At 57.1% G+C, this 17,107-nt stretch overlaps 1 protein-coding gene and 1 long non-coding RNA gene across 9 annotated transcripts; one reads left to right on the top strand and one right to left on the bottom strand.

Moving 5' to 3' along the window:
* Positions 1-88: 88 nt before the first annotated feature.
* Positions 89-11,888, bottom strand: ARHGEF15 (Rho guanine nucleotide exchange factor 15). Of its 8 annotated transcripts, XM_042916367.1 has the most exons (18): positions 11,745-11,887; positions 11,205-11,238; positions 10,824-10,941; positions 9,300-9,955; positions 8,350-8,682; positions 8,032-8,086; positions 6,749-6,807; positions 6,431-6,642; positions 6,152-6,312; positions 5,818-5,970; positions 5,588-5,717; positions 4,231-4,305; positions 4,025-4,117; positions 3,787-3,947; positions 3,528-3,680; positions 3,290-3,372; positions 3,075-3,179; positions 1,200-1,658 (listed from the first exon to the last, which is right to left on the bottom strand). In XM_042916367.1, exons 4-18 carry the CDS (start codon positions 9,904-9,906, stop codon positions 1,507-1,509), a joined length of 2,532 nt encoding a protein of 843 aa, XP_042772301.1. In that variant the 5' UTR covers positions 9,907-9,955; positions 10,824-10,941; positions 11,205-11,238; positions 11,745-11,887; the 3' UTR covers positions 1,200-1,506. The 8 variants fall into 8 exon arrangements, with proteins under 8 accessions (XP_042772303.1, XP_042772302.1, XP_042772304.1 ...); XM_042916369.1 differs by lacking the exons at positions 10,824-10,941; positions 11,205-11,238 and adding an exon at positions 89-801 and having other exon boundaries at positions 1,477-1,658; XM_042916368.1 differs by lacking the exons at positions 10,824-10,941; positions 11,205-11,238 and adding an exon at positions 89-798 and having other exon boundaries at positions 1,477-1,658.
* A 130-nt stretch (positions 11,889-12,018) lies between these two features.
* Positions 12,019-16,895, top strand: LOC122206811. Its single transcript, XR_006196578.1, has 3 exons — positions 12,019-12,502; positions 13,256-13,312; positions 16,663-16,895. It is a non-coding gene; the product is annotated as an uncharacterized LOC122206811 (long non-coding RNA).
* The last annotated feature ends 212 nt before the right edge of the window (positions 16,896-17,107 follow it).

Below are 17,107 nucleotides of genomic sequence, written 5' to 3'. Positions count from 1 at the left end.
TTTCCAAGCAGCCCCACCCCCTTACAAAGCCACACTTGGGAAATTTTAAGCACACACTCGGGAAACTTTAAGCACACACTCCCCTCCATACAGGTCCACCAACGTTTACTGAGGGTTTCTCATTCGCCGGGCACTGTGCAAACCCGGACGGCCAAATGCCAGTCCCTTTCTCCCTCCGAGTCTCCCAGAGTCCTTCCACCTCCTGTGGCTGGCGTGGCGGTTGCTGTCCTGGGCCGGTTGCCACGCATGAGCAGAAGGGACAGAGTGATGGTCTAGTTCAGGGGAGGCCTGGTGCCAGGCCTGGGCACCTCCCCCCACCCCACCCCCACCCTCGCCAGCAACTGTCTGCTCCGCCCTGGCCCCATCCCTCACGTCCTTGTGGCATCCTGCAGGGTGGTTTCTCCTCTGGAAGGAGATGCTCTGGAGGGGGTTACACTGGCTCTTTGTCCTCTCCCCACTGGCTGGCCCAGTGTTTCTGTGACAGGGCCAGGATGACGGCGGGAAAGGCCAGGAGGCTCACCGGAGGGCCCGCGATCCACAGCTCCAGTCTCTTCACCCAAACCCAGAGCCGGTCTAAAGCCCGAAGCGGGGGCTGCGTGACTGGATACGGTTGGGTTGGAGGCCAAGTTTGGGGCAAGGAAGCTTCAGGGGGCTTCAGGCCGCAGCCACTGGCCATCTTCGTCTGCTACCAGGCTGCCATGGACCCCTGGCCCAGCACCCAGGCCCCTCACCCCCAACTCTAGCTTCTGGCTGCCAAGCCACACCCAGCACATCTCGTCTGGAGCTCAGACCTCCTGTCTTCTTGGAGACAATAATAGGAAAAACAGGGGGTGAGGGAAGGCATGGGGCACCTGGTCACCTGGGGCGGGGGGGCAAGACCGCACACACACACACACACCATGTTCAGCAGAATCACCTTCCCTGATACATCCAGAGGCATGCATGCACGCGCACACACACATTCTGAGTCACACACTCCGGATTCTTCTAGAAGAGAGGAAGTGGCTTGAGAGGGCACAGGAGGCACCCCAGGAATGGAATCCAAAGATTCCCAGACTCAAAGGGCAGGACAGTCGTGGCTGGAGAACGAGGCAGGGTCACTACCGGTCTCTTGGGCCCAGACCCCCATCTTGCGTGGCCGGATGGCTCCCTGCTTATCGCCACTGGCTATTTTATTCTAAGACTGTATCTCCAGCGCAGCCCTTTTCAAAGCTTTATTGACCTAGCTTAGTCTTCCTGGGCTGTGAGCGTAGCAGGGATACTCATTGGCCAGGGGCTCAGCCAGCTCAGCACCCATTGGCTGCTCTGCACTAAGCCTCTTTCTCCATTGGCCGCTCACTCGAGCGTGTCCGTTGGCTGCTCTCTCCTGAAGCTCGGTCCCTATTGGTTGCCAATAGAGGGAGCGTTCCCACTGACAGCGAATCCAATGGATGGGTGGGCTTTGCCCTCCCCGAGCCAAGCACCAGCTGTCCCAACCTGTGCACCACCGCCGCCGCCCCGCCTGCCTTAGGGTGGGGGAGCGCTGGGGGGGCCTGAAGAGGGCCCAACGGCCTCGAGGAGTCTCTGGTGCTGGCGAAGGTGCTTCCTCCTTTCGTGTTCCCCTGTGACTTCACACACCAGCTGGGCAGGGAAGGCCCCAGGAAAGCCCTTTAGCCAGCCTGGGAAAAGAGAGACAGGGGCCCAAGTGGAGCCAGGGCAGTGGACGGGACAGGAAGGAAAAGGAGGTCCGACGGGGTCTGAGGCCTGGGGGTCACGGTGAGTGTGGGGATGAGTGGAGAAGCCTGGAGCGGCAGTAGAAAGGCCATTTCATTAGAGGTGGAGACAGCAGCAGCAACAGAAGATGCGTGTCATTCCTGTCCAGCCCTGCTCATCTCTCATCAGTGCTGCTCATCTCACGCAAGGGAGAGCTGGAGTTCTTACGGGACCCGCACGGTCTGGTCCCCCTTACTTCTGTGACCTCATCTGTTTCTCTGGCCTTTTTTCACTCCGTCTACCAGGCTGGCTGGCCTCCTTAGGATTCTTCAAACACTCTGGCCACAGGGCCTTTGCACCGACTCCTGCCTTGGTCTGGGACACTCTTTTCCCAGACACCATGCGCCCAACTAAGTTCTTCACCTCTGTCAAGTCACTGCTCACACGGTGCCTCCTTGTGGAGGGGCACCTCGACCTCCTATTTATTTTTAAAATTTTTAAATGTTTATTTATTTTTGAGAGAGACAGAGAGACAGAGAGGCAGAGCACGAGCAGGGGAGGGGCAGAGACAGAGGGAGACATAGAATCCCAACCAGGCTCCAGGCTCCGAGCTATCAGCACAGAGCCAGACCTGGGGCTTGAACTCATGAACTGTGAGATCATGACCTGAGCCGAAGTCAGACACTTTACTGACTGAGGCACCCAGGCTCCCCTATTTTTACTTTTTTAAGCTTATTTATTTATTTTGAGAGAGAGAGAGAGAGAGAGAGAGAGAGCGCCAGCACCCCGTTGACCTCTCTATGTTCAATTGTAATCCTAGGGCACCTGGGTGTCTCAGTTGGTTAAGCATCCAACTTTGGCTCATGTCATGATCTCACACATGGTTCATGAGTTCGGGCCCCACACTGGGCTCTGTGTGGCCAGCTCAGAGCCTGGAACCTGCTTCAGATTCTGTGTCTCCCTCTCGTTCTGTCCCTCCCCCACTCGCTATTTTTCTCTTTTTCTCTCTCTCGCTCTCTCTCTCAAAAATAAACATAATAAATAAATAAACATTAAAAAAAAAATTGTACTCCTACCCAACCCTGGGACGCCTGACCCTGACTCTGTTCTACATGCGTTTTCCCACAACACTTATAACCCTCAGACACTGTATCATCTACTTTTTTTTTTAAAGTAATTCCTACAGGGGGCACCTGGGTGGCTCAGTCGGTTAAGTGTCCAACTCGTGACCTCAGCTGGAGTCATGATCTATCAGTTTGTGGGTTTGAGCCCCACATCAGGATTCTCGCTCTTTCTGCCCTTCCTTCTCCCCTTTCTCTCTAAATAAATCAATAAACTTTTTTTTTTAATTCACCGAATGAATAAATAAAAGAATCTCTCACCTTCAGGGCTCTTGTGCAGGTGCCTGGGCAGAGCCCTGGACTCCAGACTTCGTGCCTCAGTCCTGGCCGGTGCAGAAGACTCTGAACACAGTTCCTGGGAGCAGTCTGCTTGGGGGTGGGTGACACACAGTGGGATCAAGGCCCTTTGTAGCTTTTCCCCCATCTTCCCCCTTTAGCCTCACTTTTCCTTCCCTCGTCTCCCGGAGGACACTCACCACAGTCCTCATAGACGGTGTCCGGGGAGCAGGGAAGGGGGCCGGGGGTAGGGAAGGCTCCCAGCCAGCGCTGCATGTCTGATCTGGTGGGGACATAGGGAGGGGTCACGTTTGAACCGGGAGGTCCTTCTGAGGGACAGACAGGGGCCGTGGAGGAGAGAGACTGAGGAAGAGGGTGGCGGGGCCTGAGAATCCAACCGAGGGTCCCAGGGTGTCTTCTGAAGGCGACACGACTCACAGGGAGGAGGCTTGGAGTAGCCGGTGGGTGGGGCGGCCCTGGTGGTTGCTGAGAAGGGAGAGGCGGAACGTAGGGGGTCCAGATGGGTCCGGAACCTGCTGGGCCTGGACCAGGGAGCGGTGGGCATAGTCCAGAACCTGCAGCCGCTGCCCACTGCCCAGGGAAGAGGCAGTTCAGAGGGCGAATGGGGGATCCGGCTGGACCCCCAGCTCCCCGCCTCCCTACCCCAGCCTGGGCTCCCTCCCTCCCTGGGACCCACCTCTTGGGCTGAGTGATGAGCAGCAGGTCGCTGAAGAGTAGCAGGCAGAGGGGGGTGAAGCGGGGGCGCGAGGTAAAGAGCACACCCCCCCTCCGGCACCCTAACTCGGTCAGCTCCCCTTGCAACTCCAGGCGCCTGGACCAGGACACCAGGGGCAGGGCCTGTGGGGGAGCAGGGGGAGGTTCTGGCTTGTTGCCGCACTGCGGGGGGGTGGGGGGGGGCCTGGGCAGGGGCTCACCTTGACTTTGTGAAAGCGCAGCCTCTGGGTGAGCCGGATCAGCTCCTCTGTCTGCTTCATGCGCCCCACCTCTGCACTGCAGCGCTCAATGATCTGGGGTTGGGGGAGCCGTGTCACCCAGCCCTCCTTCCTTCCGCCCCAACCACCTGGTCGCCTGCCTCCGGATCCCCTATCCCCTCCCCCCCCAAAGCATCCCTCCTGCCCACCTTGCTGACGGCACCCAGGGCTTTCTGGGCATTCTCCTGGCGGCTGGACCCCTCCTCTGTCTGGCGCAGGATATTCTGGGGACAAGGAGGTAAGAGGGACTGGGCGCCCCGCTCTGCCGCCCTGGGATTCAGAGGGGCTGCTGTTCAGAGGACCCTACGTAGCTTGACAAAATGTTCTGGGTTCACCGGGCTGGGGAACCAACCTCAGGGAGGCAGACAGACCTCACCACTCCCCATCTGCATTACCCTGAGCCCGTCATGTTACCTCTCTGGGCCTCAGTCTCCCCATCTGTCAAATGGGGACAACAATACCCACCCAGCAGACCAGAAGCACTGCTGTAACGATTCAACGAGGTAAATCTATGAAAAGTACTCCTTGGCCCGCAGTAAACACAAAAGAAGACAGCTAGTATTTTCATCGTTAGCTCTTGGCGCAAACAATGCAGCCAAGTGGTTAAGAGCGCCCAGGCGTCCATTTTGCCGCTCTCAGTTATCCTCTGTATGACCTGGGGCAAGTTATGGAACCTCGCGGTGCCTCAGTTTCCTCATCCATAAAGTGGGGTCAGTAACACTGCCCACCTACAGTGGCCGGTAATGTGAAATAGGCAGACAACACTTAAAACCATGCCTAGAACAGAGCGCTCGACAGCCGTCTAGCTATTACGATTAGTAGTATGATTATGGCACTGTCTACACCGGGGATATAGAAAGCTGAATACGATAGGAAGAGGCTGATACCCTAGATGGGGCCTCTCACCGGGTCACCCACAGCAGGTGACCTGGTTTAGGGAGAAGTTTCTGCTTTGCAACAGAAGAGCGTTTCTGTGTCTCAACCTAACCCCCATCCCCGGTATCGCCCCGCCAAGGCGCCTCTTTAGACAACGTTTTCCCCGCAGCGTCCTGCCCGCGTGGAACGTTAACGCCACAGATACGCTGCGCGTCTACCGATGTGCCCCCGCAAACACTGGACCAGCTAAGGTTGTTTTCACCCCCAAAGAGCTCATCGGTGCCTCGCTGGGAGTGCTATCACCCCCCACTGGGGAGGCACGCGGCGGGAGACCTCAAAGGCCACTCCTCACGTTCCCCCCAGACCCCGGGACAGGAGGGGACCTGCCCAAGACCACTGGGCCAGCTAGTGGCCGAGCTAAGTGGCGAACCCGCGCGTCCAGCCAGGGGCTCCTTCGCGGGACCCAGACTGCTCCGGGGACGGCTGGTCGGCTCCAGCCAGGCTGGGTGGGTCCTGAGTTGAGAAGCCGGGCAGGAGGGCCCCCCCTACCCACGCTGGGGGGGGGGGGGAGATAGGGGGAGAGTGCTCCCGCGAGGGCCCCCCACCCCCACCCCGGGGGGGTACAGGTACCTGCAGCAGCATGCGGAGCCTGGTGATTCGCTGAAAGGGCAGCAGCAGGAAGGACGGCAGCGGCAGCCGCTCGCACTTGGGGAGGCTTTGCAGGCGCCGCAGCTCGGCCGAGAAGCGCACGTTCGTGTCCCTGCGAAAGCGGTCCCGGCGGATGGCGGCGTCCACCTGGAGGCCCCGCCCCCGCCCCTGCTCCCCTCCCGTCCTCCCCCTCCCCCGCCACGTGCACTCACATAAGGCGGCTGTAGGTCTCCTCCTGGTATTGCTGGTTGCGCACGTAATCCACGTACACCGAGAAGGGGCCCACGGCGTGGTCGTGCACCACGTCACACAGGTCGCTGATGTGGGGGGAAGAGCGCACACGGGACAGCAGCGTCCCTAGAAACCTGAGGGAGTCAGGGGAACACGCAATGGAGGTGGGGCACACAGCCAGGTCTCCCAGGAGTCCGAGCGAAGAGCTGGGCGCTATCTGGGCCCCTGGAAGGGAGGACCTGGGACAAGCAGAAAGCTAAGGGAGTGCTCAGCGGCCAGAGGCCCCGCTTGCTGTTCCGACAGGACCCCACTGACCGCTCGCTGACTCCCTGGACTCGCTGCACGTTGGAGAAGAGGGTGTGGTGGTCCCGGGGGGTGAGCGTGTCCCGGAGAGCCTGGCTCAGCACGAAGGTGTCAGTTAGCAGCCGCAGGGAGCGCAGGTAGGAGGCCTCGGAGGTCACCACCTCGAACAGGCTCTGAGGAGGAAGGGCAGGGCAGTGGGCCGAAAGCCCGGCTCCCCGCCAGTCCCGGACGCAGGTTCCACCCTCCTCCCCCCGCCCCGCGCCAGCCCTGCCGGACCCCAGGCGTGCCCACCTCCTGCATGCGCCTCTCCTGGGGGCTGAGGGTGTCCAGGAGGCCGCTGGCCCGCACAGCCGGCAGCTCCTGCCACAGCGTGTTGCGAGGTCCAGGGGGCCGTGCGAAGGTGGGAGCTTCGCCGGGGTTTGTTGGAGAGGGACACCCGTCCTCGCTGACCCCCCAGAGCTCCTCTGACAGCACAGCCGCTCGATAGTTCTGGTACAGGGGCTCTGGAGTACAGACCCAGCACATCAGGGAAGCCCAGCGCCCCAGAACCTTTCCCCACTGCTTGATGGGGGGGGGGACAGAGGGGACCCCAGGTCCAGAGGCCCTCACCGTCCTGCAGGGGCAGCTCCCAGTTCTGTTCCTTCAGCAATTCCAGCCCCTCCTTGTCCCTGCGGAGAGAAACGGAGGGACTGCCCCAGAGCCACCACGATCACACCCCCCCCAGGGGGCGCTATTCACATGCTAGTGTAAGGGAGTGCGCGATCCGCACACAGGTAGTGTGCAGGGACCCCGATGGAACCACACACACAAAATTATTTATGCGGGGCGCCTGGGTGGCCCAGTCGGGCGACCGTCTGACTTTGGCTCAGGTCCCCATCTCCCGGTTTGTGAGTTCAAGCCCCGCATCGGGCTCTGCGCTGACAGCTCAGGGCCTGCTTGGGATCCTCTCTCTCTGCCCCTCCCCTGCTCTCTCTCTCTCTCTCTCTTGAAAAATAAACAAACATTTTGTAAAAATTATTTATGTGCCTGTTGTATACGAGGCCCTGTACTGGGCAGGCCCCATCCATTCCTGCGATCTCAACTACTGGGTACCACACACTTCCAAGCCTCTCTCTCCAGAGCTCTCCAGATCGCTCAGGTGCGGATGGTTGTCTGGCGTGTCCTATCTGTGTCTCAGTGAAATTCAGCATGATCGAACCCAGAATCGCACCTCCCTGCTCTGCCGCATTCAACCAAGTTAAACACCTAGGAGAATTCCTACCAGCAAGGGCTGAATAAGTGAGTGGGAACTCACTAGCTCTGATAGGGGTGGTGAATCTAAAATGATTAATAGGGGTCCCTGGGTGGCTCAGCCGGTTAAGCATCTGACTCTTGATTTCGGCTCAGGTCATGATTTCATGGTTCGTGGGTTTGAGCCCCGTATCGGGCTCTGTGCTGACAGCGTGGAGCCTGCTTGGGATTCTCTATCTCCTTCTCTTTCTCTGCCTCTCTCTGTCTCTCTCTCAAAATAAAATAAATGAACATTAAGATGATCAACAAACCCACATAACACAGGAGAGGCGTCCCTGGTGCTAAACAGATTTATAGACCATTGCAATAGAGGCTCAAGGTCCCGGAAGTAAACCAGAGCAATTGCTGTGGGCGGGGCTCTTTACCAGTATCGCACTCAACAACTCTGTGAAGTAGCTGGTGTCTTATCCCCACCCACAGATGAGGACCCTGAGACCAGGAAGGTTAAGTGACTTGTCTGAGGCCACACAGCTGGTAAGGGACAGAACCGCTTGTCTCCAGAGCCCTAGACGTCCTTCCCCCACATCTGCGAAGGTGAGATTTCGCTGGGCCTGAAGCTTAGCCTGCGCTGGGGTAGGGGTAAGGGTGCGGGTGTTTGGTACCTGCCCTCCATAGATGCTGGAGGAGTGTCCTGAAGAGCTTCATCAGGATTGTCCCCTGGAGAGAGAGCCCAGAGTCCAGAGAACAAATCTCCAGGATCCCCAGCCCCGGACTCCTGACTCCAGCCCCCACCCCACCCCCACCCGCCAGCGGCAGACGCTCACTATAAAAACTACAACTCCAGTCAGCCCCAGAGCAGCAGCTGGTGGAGAACAAAGAGTCCAGGGCGGGTTGTGGGTGGTAGTTTTTTGGCTTTTACAAAGATCCACCTCCAGCCCTTCCCTTCCCCGCCCAGAGACCCGCTCACCCGGGCTCTGTACCTGTCGGGATTCCGTCTTCCGAGGGCAAATGGAGATCTGGCTGCGGGGGGTCCCCGGAAGCGGTGACGTCTGGCCTGACCCACGCTGGTTTGGGGGCTTTCAGGGGTGGCAAGAGTTTGCGTTCGGCAGTGGAGCGGTAGGACGTAAGGACCACTGGGGGGAGACTGAGGCTTGGAGGGCTGGGGCGGGAGCGGGAGGTCCTCAGTGGGGAGGCCCGGCAGAAAGCCCTGGGGCCATCCTCATAGCCCCCCACAGGTACCCATCGGAGCTCCAGGCCAGGCCGGCCTATGTGGCAGACACAGGGGCAACAGGGAGGACAGGCCAGGACAGCATCTGGGGGAGACAGGGGTGCCCTAAGGAGAAGGCCCTTGGGGCCTGGCCGCACCTTGCCCGGGCCTCCTCCCTCTCCCTAAGCTACCAAGCAGTGGGACAAGGTGGTCCAGCCCCAGGCATCTTTATCTCCCCCACCCTGACTCTCCTCAAACCCCCCCCAAAAAACATGGAAATCAGATTTTTCCCAACATGAAATCCATTTTTAAAAATGTAGCCCCTGGAGCCTGCTTCGGATTCTGTGTGTCCCTCCCTCTCTCTCTGTCCCACCCCCACCCACCCTGTGTTCTGTCTGTCTCTCAAAAATAAATAAATCTTTAAAAAATGTAAAAAAAAAAATATATATATATATATGTATATATATATACATGTATATATATATGTGTATATATATGTGTATATATATACATACATATATACATGTATATATATATGTATATACACGTATAAATATATGTGTATATATATATACATATACATGTATATATGTATGTGTATATATATACATACATGTATATACATATATATATACATACATATATATATAGCGCCCCTGAAAGGACCCAGTCTTAAAGCACTAAAAACAAAGAAGCCCACCCAGGGCTCCACGATGCACTTACCCGGAGCGCCATTCTCCTGTGACCCGCTCCCAGCAACGTTGCCCTGTGGAACCTCTCTCTCGCCATTCACATCCACTGCCCCATGGGCACCCGGCTCCAGGGCATCCCCAGCCTGGACCTTACCTTCAGCCCCCCATTCAAACCTGCCAGCCAATCTCCGCACAGCGCCTGGGGCCGAGGCAGAGCCACCCTGGGCCAGGACCTCAGCCCTGGGGAGCAGGGGCGGAGTGTGGGGTGACCCGGAGGGCTTGGGTGGGGGAACTGGAGACCGGGGAGCGGGCTCTGGGGTGACGGAGCGCCTGGACACTGGACTGGGGGTGCTGGAAGGCGAGTCTGGGGAAGTCTGGGAGTCGAGGCTGGCTTTAGAAGCCGAGGGGGGCAGAAGGGCAGGGGGCTTGAGGGCCGAGGCTGGGGGCTCCCAGGGGATGGGGGTGCACATCGGGGTTGGCGCGTCATTGGGGGTGAGGGGAGCTTCTCGTGGAGAAGAGCCGTTGTGGTGGGGCCCTGGGGACTGGGCAGCCCTGGGGCGAGAAGGAGGACGGGGGCGGATGATCCGAGGGGGCTTCTGGGTAGGGGGTGTTGCTGCAGGAAGAGACTGGGCTGACATCTTCCTCTGGGCTCTTCAAAGGAGTGGGATACTCTTCTGGAGTCATCCCCTGAGGAAGAGGGAGGAAGAGACCCTTAAGGCCCACCCCACCCCACCCACCCCCTTCCCCCGCCATGGGTAGACGGAGGCCTCCCAGCAGAAACTGTTTGCAAGCAAATGGGGACATGATTTCGGGGTGGGGGGGGGGCGCGGGAGGGGAAAAGGCTAGTGCCCTCCCTCTGCTTCTTTCTCATCTCCACTGTCTTCCTCTCCTCACCTCTCACCCCTCCCAGCCTCCCAGCCTCCATTTCTCTCTGTCTTTTGGCTTCTGCTGCCACAGTCGGGCCACAGGGGGCAGTGAGGCCGGCGCGGGGGCGGCCGGCTGGAGACCCAGGTTGGGGGCCCCGGTACATCGCGCTTCTCCTATGGCCAGACGTGTCCGGCTGCAGAGCTGTGCGTGCTTGCGTGCGTGCGCCAGCGCGCGAGAGGTGTTGAGAACGCACGCTCCGTGCGGCCAGGCGGGGGGCGAGCGCGGGCCGCGGCGCGGTGCAGGCGGAGAGGCGGGGTGCGAGCGGACGCGTGTGCGCAGGCGCGCCGCCCGGGCCCGGGGAAGCGAGGGATGCATCACTATTTCCCTGCTCCAGCGGGCCCTCCGCCCCCCATTTCCCAGTTCCTCTCTCCGGACTCTCCCTTTCCGGATTATTTTTAGTCTCCTTTTCCTGCCCTCAAGATTCCTGGAGCCTCTGACCCCAAGAGACCAGGGGGCCCCGGGCACGGTCTCTCCTGCCCCGTCCTCATCCCTGCCCGCCCCCGCCCCGCATCTGGTCAGAGAGGCCCCAGTGGGAGCCTGGGTCCTGCCAGGATGCCTGGTGGGTGGTCGGGAGACCGGACTGAAGGTGAGGACCAGTGGGGCCAGGACGCCGAAACCTGGGCTTCACCTCCTCCTGCGGGCAGGCGGCTGCAATCCTGAGAAGGCGGCAGGGTCAGGGCGGTGGCCCCAAACTCCGCACAGGAGGCGGCCGGAGAGTCAGACCCCTCCAGGCCCCGGATTAGGTTCTGGAGAAAGGATGCCGGGTGGGGGCTGGGGGCCGGAGGCTGTGAAGCTTGCAGCTCAATGGCCTCTGTGTTCTGGCAGGAAGCTCCTTAGGTGACCCAGGCAGTGGCCTCACCAGCTGGCGGGCTCCTCCCCAGCCTTGCCCCCCTTCAGGGATCCCTCTCCCCCCCCACTCCCCGCCAAAGGTACCTGCGTTTACTTCCTTTCCCGCCCCCCCACTCAGGCCTCTCTCACAGGGACCCAGGTACCAGGCCCCAGCACTCACCCTTCAGTCCTCTCCACTCTGTCACCTCCCAGGGCTGAGTGAGTAGGGGCAGGAAACAGGAATCGGATCCTCCTCCCAACCGGACACCCCCCCTCCCCAAACCACACCGCACTCCACATGCGCACACTAGGGTTCTGGAAGATGTGATGGACCCAGGATCCCAAGGGTCCCGGAAAAAGGCTGAAACGCCGGCGTGGGAGAGCGGGCTGTTCTGTATGCACAGGGTCTGGTTGTGGCTGCGTGGCTGCGTGGACTGGGGGCTGTTGGGGCCCTGGGGTGGCGACGAAGGATGGGCTGGCAATGGCACAGGGCCGGGCCGGTGGGAGGGCACCGGGCACGGGCGTCTGGACACCTCTGTATCAGCTGAGGGATGGTGTGTGTGTCCCTCCAGGACGTGTCTATCTCTCCCACACCACACACGAGAGCCCGTCCCTTAAGCTTCTAACCTGTCCCTCTGGGTGTGAGCCACTCTTTATGTCACACCACGGGACCCCCACCCGGGCTTCCCGCTCCCTGTAGTGCCCCCCTCCCTGAACTTACCTTTATCTTTCTGGAAGCTGTTTCTATTTTCAGCCTGTCCTGCCTACCCCTTGGAGCGAGGAGTGTGGGGCCAGGTCTCCGAATGCCTGTTCCTGTGTTTCTGGGGCGGGAACTGAGGGCCCAGATTGAGATCTCCACAGAGGAAGCCAGTTCCTTGGCCCCACCCGGCCATTGTGTCAGGCGTGTGTGCATGTGTGCATGGGGGGCGGGGGAGGGAGGCAGGGGGAGAGGGCCTCCAGTGGGAAGGAGGTCGGAGACCTGAGACCCCTGCCTGTTCACCCTTCTCTGCCCACCTCTCTCTGGGTCCCAGCCCCTGACTCTCCCTTTGCCGCTGGGAGGCTTTGATGTGGACTGGCCTGTGCAGTCAGCACCCCCTGAGGCTGGGTGGGCGGGGGACCCTCTCCCCTCTAATTTGCTCTGTGCTTGAGGGGCTGGGGGTGTGCCATAAAAACAGGGTGGAGCGAACCCCCGCCTAGCCTGGATTCGGGCTGGTGGGAGGAAGATACAAGGGCGGTTATGAAATCCGGGGGCCTCTGCCCACGCCCAGTGCCGCCCTTTCTAGATCTTCGTGCCCACACCCGAACAAGATACTGGAAAGAAAAGCCGGAAAACTGGTGTAAAAGTGTTTGACCCCTTTTCTCCTCCATGTGAAAGGCAAAATTCTCGCAACGACCTACCAGGCGCTACCCGACCTACCCTCCGCCCATCCCTGTCCGGGCCTGCAGCCTGGAAACCTGCCTCCGGAGACATCCCCATGGGTGAGTCCCTCCCTTCTTCAAGTCACTGCTCAGAGACCACCGTCTCACGAGGCCTGCCCCACCACTCTGAAACTGCCAGCCGCCGCCTCCTGCCCCATTCCCGACCTGCCTTCTTTCCCCGCCGGCAACCATTGCTTGTAACGCGCCAAAATCTGTGCTCTCAAATTGACAAATTCTGTTTATAGTTAATTACCTTTCCGTGTTAAAAAGTAAGCTTCCTGGTGGCAGGATCTTTATGTTCTGCTCACTGATGTATCTATCCCCAAGTTCTGGAACAGGGTCAGGCATATAATAATAGGTGCTTAGGGGCGCCTGGGTGGCTCAGTCGGTTGGGCGGCCGACTTCACCTCAGGTCATGATCTTGTGGTGTGTGAGTTCGAGCCCCGCGTCGGGCTCCTTGCTGACTGCTTGGAGCCTGGAGCCTGCTTCAAATTCTGTGTCTCCTTCTCTCTCTGCCCCTTTCCCATTCTCACTCTGTCTCTCTCTGTCTTTCAAAAATGAATAAATGTTAAAAAAAATTTTAAAAAGATAATAATAGGTGCTTAATGTTTTGGGAATTGACACAAATTAAATCGAATCCTCCCCATAGGTCTACTAGTCTCTGACTCTCCTTCCCTACAGACCGTTTCCACGATTCTGTTGATCCCACCTGTTTCCCAACACACACACACACACACACACACACACACACACACACCAGGACCAGGAATCTAACCTCCCAGCCCTCATCTCTAGATCCTTTTGGATTTTCAGGGAGAGGAAATCTTTCCAAGAGTATCTCACAGACCCAATCAAGAAAGCTGAATACACGTAAGTAGCCAAAAGAATCCTGTTGTGTGTGTGTGCGCGTGTGTGCGCGCGCATGTGTTTTAACCGAAACGGGAATATCTTATTCATTTTGCTACTTACAAAAATAACATTAAAAAAAGATAACCCGGGGTGCCTGGGTGGCTCAGTCGGTTAAGCGTCCCATTTCAGCTCAGGTCACGATCTCGCGGTCCGTGAGTTCGAGCCCCACGTCGGGCTCTGGGCTGGTGGCTCAGAGCCTGGAGCCTGCTTCCGATTCTGTGTCTCCCTCTCTCTCTGCCCCTCCCCCGTTCATGCTCTGTCTCTCTCTGTCTCAAAAATAAATAAACATTAAAAAAAAATTAAAAAAAAAAAAAAAAGATAACCCAAGAGGCACCTGGCTGGCCCAGTCGGTAGAACGTGCAACTCTTGATCTCAGGGTTGTGAGTTCAAGCCCCACATTAGATGTAGAGCTTACTTTAAAAAATAAAAATAAGGACAGCACCTCGGTGGCTCAGTCGGTTGAGCCAGGGTTGTGGGATCAAGCCCAGTGTCGGGCTCTGAGTTGACCATGGAGCCTGCTTAAGATTCTCTCTCTCTCTCTCTCTCTCTCTCTCTCTCTCTCCCTCTGCCACTCTCCTCCCCCACTCACACACACACACACACACACACACACACACACACCTCTCTCTCTCTATCTCAAATAAAAATAAATAAATAATAGGGGTGCCTTGGTGGCTCAGTCGGTGAAGTGTCTGACTCTTGGTTTCGGCTCAGGTCATGATCTTGTGGTTGGTGGGTTTGAGCCCTACGTCAGGCTCCATGCTGCTGACGGGGCAGAGTCTGCTTGGGATTCTCCCTCTCTCTGCTCCCACCCTGCTCTCTCTCTCTCTCTCTTTCTCAAAGTAAATAAACTTTTAAAATAAACAAATAAATAAATAGCGTAACCCCAAAGTGCTGGTTATTAGCTGCAGACATAAATGGCACTTGAAACTTTCTAAAACCCAGGGGTGAGTGGGGATGCCAGCGGAAGAGGAATGGAGTGGACTGGACCCCCCTGGGCCCTTCGCTGTCCTCCCTCACTTTCCCGCTGCCTCTCTCTGTCCTGACTGGCCCACCCGGAGGCCTCCTATCTGCCTAGCTGTTGGTGAGAGATGTCCCCTCCTCCCCCAAACTGAAGCTCCCTGGGACTGCCCTCGGAATGTTCTAACATTCCTGACCAAGAGGCTCTACTGGGCCCCACTGCTCAAAGCAACCACAAGGACGAAAAAAAAAAAAAAAAAAAACACGACTTTTCAGAGCTATAAAATCACCGTCTGTTTATTTAAATTTTTTTTTTCAACGTTTTTTATTTTATTTTTGGGACAGAGAGAGACAGAGCATGAACGGGGGAGGGGCAGAGAGAGAGGGAGACACAGAATCGGAAACAGGCTCCAGGCTCCGAGCCATCAGCCCAGAGCCTGACGCGGGGCTCGAACTCACGGACCGTGAGATCGTGACCTGGCTGAAGTCGGACGCTTAACCGACTGCGCCACCCAGGCGCCCCAACCGTCTGTTTATTTATATGTGTGCGCCGTCCCATTCGAAAAGAAACTGAGCTCTGAAAATCATACCGTGCGACACCCACCAGATTATTTTTGTACGGACACGTATTTGTTGTGCAAATACTTTTGCAAGGGTAGTGAAGGTTTTTTCATGTAGTAATACAGCGTCCCACCCCCACCAAGGCAAAAGCTTTCTGTTTTTCCATATTCCAGGGACACCATCATCGTTTCAAGTCTGTATTCTGCCTTCTCTTTAGCATTGCTTTATGACCCTTTGTCATGTTGCTACACGGTCTCTGTAACTACAGCTTTTCCTGGAATATAATATTGCATCAACTAGGTTTTACCACCTTGGTAAGAACAGTAAAAGTCTTCTAGGAAATGCTTCACACCTCCACCCCCCACCCCACTCCATATGGTTCCAGTGGGACAGCCGACCACAGCAGTCTCCTCCAGGCCATCTGACCCAGGTTTGGTCAATCCTCTGGCCACAGAGAATGGCCCAGGAATGCAGGAGTCACCCAAGCAGGGAGAGCCTCCCTGGGAAAGAGCCGCTTCCTCTTTCCTCCAAGGGCACAAAGCAGGAACAAGGTTAAGTCTAGCACCATCAGACTTGGCCTTTCCCCCACCCCACCCGCCATCCCCACCCTAGTCAATTCAGTGGGGAGAAAATGAGCCCCATACCCCAGGGAAGCAGAGACAAGAGATGGAGGGGGGCTGGCAACTCATTTTTGTCCACTGGACCACCCCATTTCCTGAGCCACTAAATTCTTTCATGCTTAAGCTGGTTTCAGCTGGGTTTCTGTCACTTATTGCTGAAAGAATCTTGACTATTGTAATTCATTCCCTAGGGACACGTGGGTCGCTTTCAGGTTTTGTCATTACAATCAAGGCTGCAACGCACATCCTTTTCTGTGCAAAACACTTGCAATTTGAAATGTGATTCACAAAGTAACCCTAGGAGTCACTTAGACTGTTCTTGAAAATCAGGTAGGGCTTGGCCAGGCCAGGAGGCAAGGCATGGGTGCCCATCTGGGGGGACCACAGAGAGTGGGCCCATCTGGAGAACTGTGGGGAGAGAGTCTTGGCTGAAATGGAAAGAAGGTTAGGAGGCTGGAGGAACAGGTACAGAAGGTTTCTGAGTGGGGGTGGCAGGGGGCGGACAGAAATGGTTTTGACCATTTTCTTACCCACCCCCACCTTCTGGTACCTGGTTCTCCTTCAGGGAGCCACCATCATTCTAGTCCACATGGCCCAGAAGCAGCCAGCCAACACGTGCTCTCCTCCCTAGCCACCGAGATTGATTCAGGGGTGAGCCTGTGACACACGCAGGGCCAAAGCATAATCCACGCAGGACGTAGGCGCCAATCGTTGAAAAAGACATTCTACGCTCTCTGGTAGGTTATTTTTCAAAGATGGTTGCAACAGCCCCTCCCATACCAAATTCCCTTCTGCAATGGGACTCTGACACTCTTCTCATTAAGAGGAAGAATTTAGGGTGACTCAGTCGGCCAAGCAATTGACTCTTGATCTCGGCTCAGGTCACAATCTTGCAGTCTGTGAGTTCGAGCCCCATGTCAGGATCCATGCCGACTGCGTGCAGTTGGCTTGGGATCCTGTCTCCCTCTCTCTCTGCCCATCCACAGCTTGTGTGCTCTCGCTCTCCAAATAAATAAACTTAAAGACAAGAGAGAGGAAGAATTTATTTTCCCTCCAATTCAACCTGGGCCGGCCCCGTGACCTGCTTTGATCAAGAGAACGTGAAGAATGACAGTGTGCCTGTTCGGGGCCTGGGCCTGAAGAGGACTGACAGTTTCTCTGTTTTCTTAGGAGCCAGCCATCGTGCACAGAAATGTCGGTGAGACTACTGAATGGTGACCGGCCATGTGGAGGGAGAAGCCACTTGGAGAACCGGGATGCCCCAGCCATCAGCTAGGATGGAGATCTTAGGACACGTGAGAAGGCCACATTGGATTCTCCAGCCCCACCCCAACACCCAACTAATACCACACAGGGCATCCACACTGAGCCCTGCCCAAATCCTTTTTTTTCCTCCCAAATTCTTCTTCTTGACGTTTATTTATTTTTGAGAGAGAGAGACAGAGCATGAGTGGGTAAGGGGCAGAGAGAGGGAGACACAGAATTGAAAGCAGGATCCAGACTCTGGGCTGTCAGCACAGAGCCCGTCGCGAGGCTTGAACCCACAAACCGTGAGATCATGACCTGAGCCGAAGGCGGACGCTTAACCGCCTGGGTGCCCCAGCCCCAATTCTTG

This window comes from Panthera leo, chromosome E1 (genome assembly GCF_018350215.1).
Source record: "Panthera leo isolate Ple1 chromosome E1, P.leo_Ple1_pat1.1, whole genome shotgun sequence".
Lineage (NCBI taxonomy): Eukaryota > Metazoa > Chordata > Mammalia > Carnivora > Felidae > Panthera > Panthera leo.
Note: the sequence above shows the minus strand (reverse complement) of the source record. Positions and strands in the feature narration are given on the sequence as shown.

Coding starts and splice junctions, on each gene's coding strand:
- ARHGEF15 (XM_042916369.1), bottom strand. CDS start 9,906: ATGTCAGCCCAGTCTCTTCCTGCAGCAACACCCCCTACCCAGAAGCCC. Junction 3,681..3,786: donor CTCATCACTCAGCCCAAGAG/GTGGGTCCCAGG, acceptor TTCCCTGGGCAG/TGGGCAGCGGCTGCAGGTTC. Junction 3,373..3,527: donor CTACTCCAAGCCTCCTCCCT/GTGAGTCGTGTC, acceptor TGTCCCCACCAG/ATCAGACATGCAGCGCTGGC.